General features: G+C 41.2%; 1 protein-coding gene across 1 annotated transcript; it reads right to left on the bottom strand.

Annotated features, from left to right (window-relative positions):
- Positions 1–155: 155 nt before the first annotated feature.
- Positions 156–11,020, bottom strand: mrpl55 (mitochondrial ribosomal protein L55). Its single transcript, XM_084185442.1, has 3 exons — positions 10,853–11,020; positions 1,964–2,165; positions 156–1,826 (listed from the first exon to the last, which is right to left on the bottom strand). The coding sequence occupies exons 1-3, from the start codon at positions 10,894–10,896 to the stop codon at positions 1,677–1,679; spliced, it is 396 nt and encodes a 131-aa protein (XP_084041568.1). The 5' UTR covers positions 10,897–11,020; the 3' UTR covers positions 156–1,676.
- Positions 11,021–11,247: the final 227 nt, after the last annotated feature.

Here is an 11,247-nt window from a genome sequence, read left to right as displayed (position 1 = left end):
CAACAACTAGAATGGGTTGCTAATATGACTAGGATTGTGCCTTTGGCTTCTGGACAATGAAAGAAAGTTAATATGAAAACCAATAGAACAGGAGAGAAATGGCGTATGACAATGAAAGAAAGTTAATATGAAAACCAATAGAACAGGAGAGAAATGGCGTATGAGGAAATATTTAATAGTTGGGGCATCGAATAGGCTAGAGAAGTAAATTGAAATACATTTGACAAAATTATATAACTACTCCTGTCTATACGGAAATAAATTAAATCACTCAAAATACTTCACCAGAAAGCATGACAAGCCCGCAATTTGGCCAGCACGTGTGGCAATAGGCCTAGCTGATTAATGAGTCGCAGCTGTCAGTGAAAAGCATTTAAATACACTACATGACCAAAAGTATGTGAACACCTGCTCGTCGAATATCTCATTCCAAAATCATGGGCATTAATATGTAGTTGGTCCCCCCTTTGCTGCTATATCAGCCTCCACTCTTCTGGGAAGGCTTTCCATTTCTGCATGGACCTCGCTTTGTGCACGGTGGCATTGTCATGCTGAAACAGGAAAGGGCCTTCCCCAAACTGTTGCCACAAAGTTGGAAGCACAGAATCATCTAGAATGTCATTGTATGCTGCAGCGTTACGATTTCCCTTCACTGGAACTAAGGGGCCTAGCCCGAACCATGAAAAACAGCCCCAGACCATTATTCCTCCTCCACCAAACTTTACAGTTGGCACTATGCATTGGGGTAGGTAGCGTTCTCCTGGCATCCGCCAAACCCAGATTTGACCGTCGGACTGCCAGATGGTGAAGCGTGATTCATCACTCCAGAGAGCACGTTTCCACTGCTCCAGAGTCCAATGGCGAAGCTTTACACCACTCCAGCCGACGCTTGGTATTGCGCATGGTGATCTTAGGCTTGTGTATGGCTGCTCGGCCATGGAAACCCATTTCATGAGGCTCCCGACTAACAGTTCTTGTGCTGACAGATCGGTTGAAATGGTAGGATAAATTGTAAGTTTGCCCAAACTTGAAACTCACTCGCTGCCTATGAATTCGTTTCCATTGTCGGATTTTGCCTATAGGCTACTCTGAAGCAAAGTAAGACATGCCTCATAATATGAAGTAAAACATTTAGATTTCAAACATTGCATTTCAAAATGCATACTGCCTCCAGCTCACATGTTAAAGTGGTAGTGACGCGCTGATAGCCTTTTGCCTGCACTTGAATGGTAAATGGGAGGCGAGCTTCAATTAGACTACCAGTTGAGAAATAAAAATAGTAGGCCTAGCTCTTTTTAACATGCAATTGCATTTAGAATTGTTGTGCAATGAATGGGCTTATAAAAGCACACATTTTACTCAGCAGTAACCAACTGAGGAGCTGCAGGAGAAATCCCGCTCAAAATGTTGGATAACTAAGATGACTAACGAAAATGCACATGGCAATTTAATTCCACTATATTATGCAAATTAACCTATAGACCGATAAGAATGACGGTCAAATGTATTTCCATCGACTGGTATTTCCATCAATTAATAAAAACATTTTGGACTGCAACAGTTTTATTTATCGGCTTTTCATTTATTCATTTGTTTTCCAAAAGCTGGCAATTGCCGGCTAACGGAAAACACTGATCGGCAGAACATTCAAAGTTAAATAGCAACAACAGGCTCTATCACTTCTTCCAAAACTTGCTGTAATCATCCGCTTTGAAATCGTCTTCGAATTCCACTGTCCTCTGCTTAACAGCTCCCTTCCTGGGATCCCGCTTCCGCATCTTGATCTTCCTTTCTTCTTCTGAGAGTGTACTGATGTCCACAGGCAACTGAAGAAGGGATACAATAGAAAATCCTCACAATCAGTCTCACAATCTGATTAGCATTCAAATGTAGTATTCCTGAAAAGCCAGACACCGCAAAAACTGATCAATCCAATTTTTGTTTTCAGTTCAAGGATGCTTACCATGAGTATCCTCTTGGGCTCTTTGTACCTAATGTTAATTGTGGAACCATCGGGTTGTACGAGCAACAGTGGATACAACCTTTCATACTTCTGTCGACTGCTTCGTACAATTGATGTCTTGTTAGAGTTGTGCTGAGTGGTTGTTGTGTGTAAACTTGATACAGGAAGGAAATGCCTCTGAGCAACCACCTCTTGTAGACATCTAAAATACAAAACATTCACAATGTTGAAACAATTAGGATCTAGAAAGGACAAACTAATATAAAGGCGTAATGCAAATGTACTCAGAAGCTTGCTAGCTAGTTTATCCCAATCTGGCAGTCATAAGTGGTTAGCTAGCTAGCTCTGATCCAGGGCGTTATGTGCATCTTGAGCCTTCTTCAACGCCCTGCATCTTTTCACTCAAAGTAAAGATGTTGCTGGTGTGTTCACAAACGTTTCTCTGTACACGCATTGTCTGACGACCAGGGGTGTAATCATTACGCTGAGCTGTTGAAAAACGTTTTGCAACAGAAACGGTTTACTCCAAATGAGATTTTCTATTGGACAAATTTAGGTAGGCCCCTCCCCGTTTCATTCGCTTCCGCTTGGTTCTTAAACGGTAAATGGAATCTGTAATGAATACACCCCCACGGTTGGGGAGTACATGTAATCTGATTACCAAAAAAACGAACTATTCAGTTTAACAGCAAAAACATTGTAATCGGATGACAGATACTTTTGAAAAAATAGATTACTTCTTGGATAAATTTTCAGAAAGGATATTTGCGGAACAAAAATACATTAGGACACCTTTCTGTTTACTCAATTACATTAAATTCAGCATTGAAAAAAAGGCACAACTTTAAGTTTGCTCCACCTGCATGAGTCTGACCACAAGTCAGAGAACACTATGATAACACACCAAATTCGTTTGATGGATACTTTTTGTCTTCTTCGATTGCCTCTTAAGGGGAAGATAATCTAAAAGTTACTGAAAGTACTCAGATTACGTTTCTGAGATCGGGTAATCCAAAGGTTACGATGCCGAACACAGTTTTGGACAGGTACCTAACTAGTAACTGTAACCAATTACATTTAGAAACCTACCTACCCAACCCTGCTGACGACACATGCGCATGGACAACGCATACAGAGAAACCAAAGACAGTAGAGTAATAAGATAGTCAGAAACTGCTTCTTCAATAGACATCCCCGATCAAACCAATGAGGTATAATAAGAACTGGCGACTGCATGCAAGATGTCCGACTGTTGTTCAAGGTAATCTACTCATGTTAGCAAACGCCGATTCATGGAGCGTCTACAGTTGAAGTCGGAAGTTTACATACACTTAGGTTGGAGTCATTAAATCCACTCCACAAATTTCTTGTTAACAAACTATAGTTTTTTCGGAAGTCGGTTAGGACATCTACTTTGTGCATGACACAAGTATTTCTTCCAACAATTGTTTACAGACATATTATTTCACTTATAATTCACTGTATCACAATTCCAGTGGGTCAGAAGTTTACATACACTAAGTTGACTGTGCCTTTAAACGGCTTGGAAAATTCCAGAAAATGATGTCATGGCTTTAGAAGCTTCTGATAGGCTAATTGACATAATTTGAGTCAATTGGAGGTGTACCTGTGGATGTATTTCAAGGCCTACCTTCAAACTCAATGCCTCTTTGCTTGAAATCATGGGAAAATCAAAAGAAATCAGCCAAGACCTCAGGAAAAAATTGTAGACCTCCACAAGTCTGGTTCATCCTTGGGAGCAATTTCCAAACGGCTGGAGGTACCACGTTCATCTGTACAAACAATAGTATGCAAGTATAAACACCATGGGACCACGCAGCCGTCATACCGCTCAGGAAGGAGACGCGTTTTGTCTCCTAGAGATGAACACACTTTGGTGCGAAAAGTGCAAATCAATCAAAGAACAACAGCAAAGGACCTTGTGAAGATGCTGGAGGAAACAGGTACAAAAGTATCTACAGTGAGGGAAAAAAAGTATTTGATCCCCTGCTGATTTTGTACATTTGCCCACTGACAAAGAAATTATCAGTCTATAATTTTAATGGTAGGTTCATTTGAACAGTGAGAGACAGAATAAGAACAACAAAATCCAGAAAAACGCATGGCAAAATTTTTATACATTTATTTGCATTTTAATGAGGGAAATAAGTATTTGGCCCCCTCTCAATCAGAAAGATTTCTGGCTCCCAGGTGTCTTTTATACAGGTAACGAGCTGAGATTAGGAACACACTCTTAAAGGGAGTGCTCCTAATCTCAGTTTGTTACCTGTATAAAAGACACCTGTCCACAGAAGCAATCAATCAATCAGATTCCAAACTCTCCACCATGGCCAAGACCAAAGAGCTCTCCAAGGATGTCAGGGACAAGATTGTAGACCTACACAAGGCTGGAATGGGCTACAAGACCATCGCCAAGCAGCTTGGTGAGAAGGTGACAACAGTTGGTGCAATTATTCGCAAATGGAAGAAACACAAAAGAACTGTCAATCTCCCTCGTCCTGGGGCTCCATGCAAGATCTCACCTCGTGGAGTTGCAATGATCATGAGAATGGTGAGGAATCTGTCCAGAACTACACGGGAGGATCTTGTCAATGATCTCAAGGCAGCTGGGACCATAGTCACCAAGAAAACAATTGGTAACACACTACGCTGTGAAGGACTGAAATCCTGCAGCGCCCGCAAGGTCCCCCTGCTCAAGAAAGCACATATACAGGGCCGTCTGAAGTTTGCCAATGAACATGTGAATGATTCAGAGGAGAACTGGGTGAAAGTGTTGTGGTCAGATGAGACCAAAATCGAGCTCTTTGGCATCAACTCAACTCGCCGTGTTTGGAGGAGGAGGAATGCTGCCTATGACCACAAGAACAACATCCCCACCGTCAAACATGGAGGTGGAAACATTATGCTTTGGGGGTGTTTTTCTGCTAAGGGGACAGCACAACTTCACCGCATCAAAGGGACGATGGACGGGGCCATGTACCATCAAAAAAATCCCTCAGCCAGGGAATTGAAAATGGATCGTGGCTGGGTATTCCAGCATGACAATGACCCAAAACACACGGCCAAGGCAACAAAGGAGTGGCTCAAGAAGAAGCACATTCAAGTCCTGGAGTGGCCTAGCCAGTCTCCAGACCTTAATCCCATAGAAAATCTGTGGAGGGAGCTGAAGGTTTGAGTTGCCAAACGTCAGCCTCGAAACCTTAATGACTTGGAGAAGATCTGCAAAGAGGAGTGGAACAAAATCCCTCCTGAGATGTGTGCAAACCTGGTGGCCAACTACAAGAAACGTCTGACCTCTGTGATTGCCAACAAGGGTTTTGCCACCAAGTACTAAGTCATGTTTTGCAGAGGGGTCAAATACTTATTTCCCTCAATAAAATTCAAATCAATTTATAACATTTTTGACATGCGTTTTTCTGGATTTTTTTGTTGTTATTCTGTCTCTCACTGTTCAAATAAACCTACCATTAAAATTATAGACTGATCATGTCTTTGTCAGTGGGCAAACGTACAAAATCAGCAGGGGATCAAATACTTGTTTCCCTCACTGTATATCCACAGTAAAACGAGTCCTATATCGACATAACCGGAAAGGCCGCTCAGCAAGGAAGAAGCCACTGCTCCAAAACCGCCATTAAAAAGCCAGACTACGGTTTTCAACTGCACATGGGTCCAAAGATCGTACTTTTTTAGAGGAATGTCCTCTGGTCTGATGAAACAAAAATAGAACTGTTTGGCCATAATGACCATCATTATGTTTGGAGGAAAAGGGGGGTAGCTTGCAAGAACACCATCCCAACCGTGACGCACAGGGGTGGCAGCATCATGCTGTGGGGGTGCTTTGCTGCAGGAGAGACTGGTGCACTTCACAAAATAGATGGCATCATGAGGAAGGAAGATTATGTGGATATATTGAAGCAACATCTCAAGACATCAGTCAGAAAGTTAAAGCTTGGTCGCAAATGGGTCTTCCTAATGGAGAATGACCCCAAGCATACTTCCAAAGTTGTGGCAAAATGGCTTAAGGACAACAAAGTCAAGGTATTGGAGTGGCCATCACAAAGCCCTGACCTCAATCCTATAGAAAATGTGTGGGCAGAACTGAAATAGTGTGTGCGAGCAAGGAGGCCTACAAACCTGAATCAGTTACACCAGCTCTGTCAGGAGGAATGGGCCAAAATTCACCCAACTTATTGTGGGAAGCTTGTGGAAGGCTTCCTGAAACGTTTGACCCAAGTTAAACAATTTAAAGGCAATGCTTCCAAATACTAATTGAGTATATGTAAACTTCTGACCCACTGGGAATGTGATGAAAGAAATAAAAGCTGAAATAAATCATTCTCTCCACTATTATTCTGACATTTCATTTTCTTAAAATAAAGTGGTGATCCTAACTGACCTAAGACAGGGAATTTTTACTAGGATTAAATGTCAGGAATTGTGAAAAACTGAGTTTAAATGTATTTGCCTAAGGTGTATGTAAACTTCCTACTTCAACTGTATATCCGGGTTGCATCTGGTTTATATGGACCAACATCACACGCAAACTAGCACTAAGTGTGCACAGGGAGCAGTGCAAGCAGTGACAATGTCATCATGGCAGACATTGGATGAATATACATACACTGAACAAAGAAAAAATGCAACATGCAAACATTTCTAAGATTTTACTGAGTTACAGTTCATAAGAAAATCAGACAATTTAAATACATTCATTAGGCCCTAATCTATGGATTTCACATGACTGTGGATACAGATATGCATCTGTTGGTCACAGATACCTTTTATAAAAAATAAAGTAGTGGCATGGATCAGAAAACCAGTCAGTATCTGGTGTGACCACCATTTGCCTCATCTAGCGCGACACATCTCCTTCGCATAGAGTGTATCAGGCAGTTGATTTTGGCCTGCAGAATGTTGTTCCACTCCTCCTCAATGGCTGTGTGAAGTTGCTGGATATTGGCAGGAACTGGAACATGCTGTCGTACACATCAATCCAGAGCACCCCAAACATGGTCAATGGGTGACATGTCTTGTGTGTTTGCAGGCCATGGAAGAACTGGGACATTTTCAGCTTCCAGGAATTGTGTACAGATCCATGCGACATGGGGCAGTGCATTATCAGGCTTTATCAGGCTGAAACATGAGGTGATGGCGGCGGATGGGCCTCAGGATCTTGTCACTGTATTTCTGTGCATTCAAATAGCCATCGATAAAATGCAATTTTGTTCGTTATCTGTAGCTTACACCTGCCAATACCATAACCATTTCTGGTCGGAATGCTGGTGAGTTACCTCCGCTCTGATGTCCAAAAGTTATTTCCGGCTGTATGTAATAACAACACAAAAAACATTCTGTACTAATAATGTAAGAAAATTAAAAATAAAAAAATAGAGCAAAGTTGCATAGGAGCTAGAAACAGAGCTGCCATGTCTACCGGCTTCATCTTGCTGTTGCTAGCTAATTTTTCCTAAGAGATAAAAATTTTTTTAGATGAATCTTTGTCGAGTTTTGACCCATTTTGAGTCATAAAAAATGTTGTGTTCTCTACTCCGACAATTAATCCACAGATAAAAGGGGAAAGCTAGTTAGTTTTTAGTTAGTTTTCTTTTATTAATCTCTCCTTGTTCATCCTTCTGCTTCTTCTGGATTTTATATGGCGGTTGGCAACCAACTTTAAAGGTGCATACCGCCACCAACTGGACTGGAGTGTGGACCTTGTTCATCTTTCAATCATGTGGGTTAGTATGCTCATAAAAACCAATGAGTAGATGGGAGAGGCGGGACATGCAGGACGTCAAGATTCCATTTTAGCTCCTGGCTATGCAGACATGCGAGAGTAGTTTGGATTAAATTATTCACAAACATGCATGTGTACATTTATTTTGTAATGTGGACAGTTTAGTCAGCATGTAAGGAATCATTTTTCACTTCTCTCATTGACTTCCCAAACCCCGGCCTGGTCTGCTCGTTCTGTTTCGCAAGCGTTCCCAGAAGTCTTGCGATGTTGCACCTCTGGGTTTAGAAATTCTGTGGCAAAATGTTTGTGAACACACCAGGGGTGTATTCATTACGGAAACCATTTAAGAACCAAACTGAAGCCAACAGAGCAAAACAAGAGCTTTTATTGAACAAATTCAGGTAGGTCCCTCCCCGTTTCGTTAGTTTCCGTTGAAGAAACATGTTGCAACAGAATTGGCTAAATGAATATGCCCCCAGGGATGTATTCGTTACGTATTGCAACGGAAACCATTTACCATTTAAGAACCAAATAGAAGCAAACAAAGCAAAACCTGAATTTGTCCAATAGAAACTTTCGTTTTCGTTGTAAAACATTTTCCGTTTGGAATAAAAGTTTTCTGTTGCAAAACAGATTAAACGCTTTGCAACAGAATCGGCGTAATGAATACACCCCTGCACAGTGGCGACCCGTCATTCAGGGCAGGTGGGGCAGAGCCACCTGTTTTGAGCCCCACCTGTTTTACATGTTATTTTGCCATTAATACGTGTCACATATCAGTTTGCAAACAATGTAAAAAAATATATAATTGAGTTAATAAAGCCGCATACAAACGATTATTTTGCTTTTTTGAGTAAGGCAGCTCCAAAATGCAGGTGTTTAAGCCTAGCTTAGTGCTTTATGTGGTGGTGGGGCAGCCAGTGGAAAATACAGAACGTAGGGGTTGCTAATGTTCTCTAGTTGCGTCGTGATTGGCTCAGTGTTCTGTCACTCATGGGGACACTATGTCACCTCAAAATCTATGGGGAGAGCTCAAAAATTCAAGCCCCTTGGGTGCTGTCATAGATTTACATTAGAAGTGCCCATCCAAGAAGGCTCAAGGTCATTGGCCACAGATAAAATGACATCAAATCATGCTATATCTACCGTAGCTTTGATTGGACTGATCATGAAAACATCATACTTTCAAAATCTTAGCTAGCAAGCTAGACAAGCAGTCATCATCATGAAACAAGTCGACAATCTACTGGCAATCCTTTTCAATCCTTGTCATATGAAGAGAAAGAAAGTATAGATAATAATATGCCATTTAGCAGACGCTTTTATCCAAAGCGTCTTACAGTCATGTGTGCATACATTTTTACGTATGGGTGGTCCCGGGGATCGAACACACTACCCTGGCGTTACAAGCGCCATGCTCTACCAATTGAGCTACAGAGGACCACTAAATAAAACATAGATAAAACATATTGGTGCTCATCGGTCATAAACATTAAACAACAAGCTGGAAATAGCTAATTCAACAATGAGTGGTTTGGAAGGAATCATTGGCTAACTGCAAGCATTGCAAAGCAATCACTAGCCTGCTATTCAGTGGAGAGGGGGTGTGGTCCAAGTCAGGGTTTAAGGGTCTCTTTCCCAAGCTTAAAATGATAAACATTCACATGCAACACCATGGGCCAGAAAAGGTTGAATACATTGGCCATGCTGTCAATCCAACATGCCTTCTGCTGTGTTCAAAACAACTGGAAACTCAGAACTAGGATATCTGAGACTTCAGTGAGTTCAAGACAACTGGGAACTTTGAAAAAAAACAAGCTTTGACTGGGAAAATACGTTTTGAACGGTCATCCAACTCAGAATTCCAAATCTGGAACTCGGGCCTCTTCTCTAGAGCTCTGACCTTAAGATCACTGACATCATGATTTGACCTTGTTTTTTTCAGAGTTCCCAGTTGTCTTGAAAGCACCATAAATCGAGAGAATGACAGACTTTGATGACAAAGTTTCATGACAATATTTGCCCACAAGAAGGACCGCCGTGCCACCTTCCTGTTGAAGTGAGCACAGCACAACAAGGCAAGTCCAAAAAGATATTGTATGCTGCAGCATAAATTATGTAATATGCCAGGGAGATATGTATACTGTAGCTAAGAAAGTAATACTAAGTGTATGTTGTGTAGTAAGCTGTTAGTAGCCCATGTGCCTCACCCTAATAATTTGGTCCATTTCCCCCTCAGAACTTAGCCTACTGTTCTGACTTGGTGGTGCACATGCAGCCTATAGGCTGTTTTAGAGAAATGTCATCAACAAATATTGTAAGAGCTTTCATTGTCTGCTTATATTGCCCCTTTATTTATCCTACGGTTCTGACTTGGTGTACAGGGAGAATACTGCAAGAACTGCCCATATTCTGAATTCTGTCGCTGTACATTTCAAAAGTACTGAACAAATAGTTATATTAACTACGTAAATCTTAGCTCGCTCATTAATGTCTTAATCGAATTTACGGATTGCCTCTTATCCGCTCATCGTTCCCTTATGCCATAGTTTGTACATCTCAATTGTCAATAGAAACCATATTTGTTTAAGCAAGTCAGCAATGTTTTTTAAAAAGGCAATAAATGAGGCTGAATTATGTTTCGCTGCCATACTAGGCTCCGCTGATAGCCAGGTGTAGCAGTGGTAAGGATTCACTCCATGGTGCTGAAAAGAAAGCTCTGCTGTCGGGACAGCTTTATATAGGCCCTAACAGTTTGTGGTCACCGTTATAGTGCAATGAATGTATTGTTTAGTATCGTGGCTTTGCTGGCATGCATCTAAACAAAATTGGGGGAGGGTTTGCCCCACCAAGATTGACATGCTAAAATCGCCACTGTACCTGCAACATCTTTACTTTGGTGAGTAACTAAAGTAACTAAAATATATATCACTAAAAAAAATCGCTTAAATGGAGGGATGAATTGAGCACCAATTTGTAAGTCGATCTGGATAAGAGCGTCTGCTAAATGACGTAAATGTAAAGATGCAAGGCGGCTCAGGCAGCACGTAACGCCCTGGACCAGAGCTACTAGTTAGCTAACGTGCGTCCCAATGAATATCTTCAAAACCAACACTTCGTTTATTTACCTGTTTAAAACACTCTTCGACGTCCATACTTTCAGTAGGGCCATGTCGAATATTAGCTAGCGTTTTTCTCAAAGGAACTTGAAATTGTTTGTTATCTTGCTAATCGTTACGTTTTACAGTTCTAAAAGAGAGAACAAGGAAGTGGAAGGTCATGCGCAGTTGTCCGGTAAATAAACGACGTCAGGAAAGAATTACCATCCAAATAGTTCCTATCAACCAAATGGTTCCTACATGGTTTGAATCAAATCAAATGTCAACATTTAACAATAATTTAATACAGTTGAGTTTAGTAAAGAAGAAATTATCAACTTCATGCGTTATATACATTATAGCTATACTTTATTCCTAGTTATAGGGCGGCAGGTAGCGTAGTGGGTAAGAGCGTTGTGCCAGTA

This window comes from Coregonus lavaretus, assembly GCF_964263955.1.
Source record: "Coregonus lavaretus genome assembly, chromosome: 21".
Classification (NCBI taxonomy): domain Eukaryota; kingdom Metazoa; phylum Chordata; class Actinopteri; order Salmoniformes; family Salmonidae; genus Coregonus; species Coregonus lavaretus.
The sequence above is the reverse complement of the archived record's forward strand: the minus strand, read 5'-3'. Positions and strand labels throughout refer to the sequence as shown.

Bases quoted from the DNA above. Each gene is read 5' to 3' on its own strand.
- mrpl55 (XM_084185442.1), bottom strand. From the start codon at position 10,896: ATGGCCCTACTGAAAGTATGGACGTCGAAGAGTGTTTTAAACAG. The intron at 2,166-10,852 runs GTAAATAAACGA...TTTGTATTTTAG, and splicing joins TCGAAGAGTGTTTTAAACAG to ATGTCTACAAGAGGTGGTTG. The intron at 1,827-1,963 runs GTAAGCATCCTT...TCCCTTCTTCAG, and splicing joins AGCCCAAGAGGATACTCATG to TTGCCTGTGGACATCAGTAC.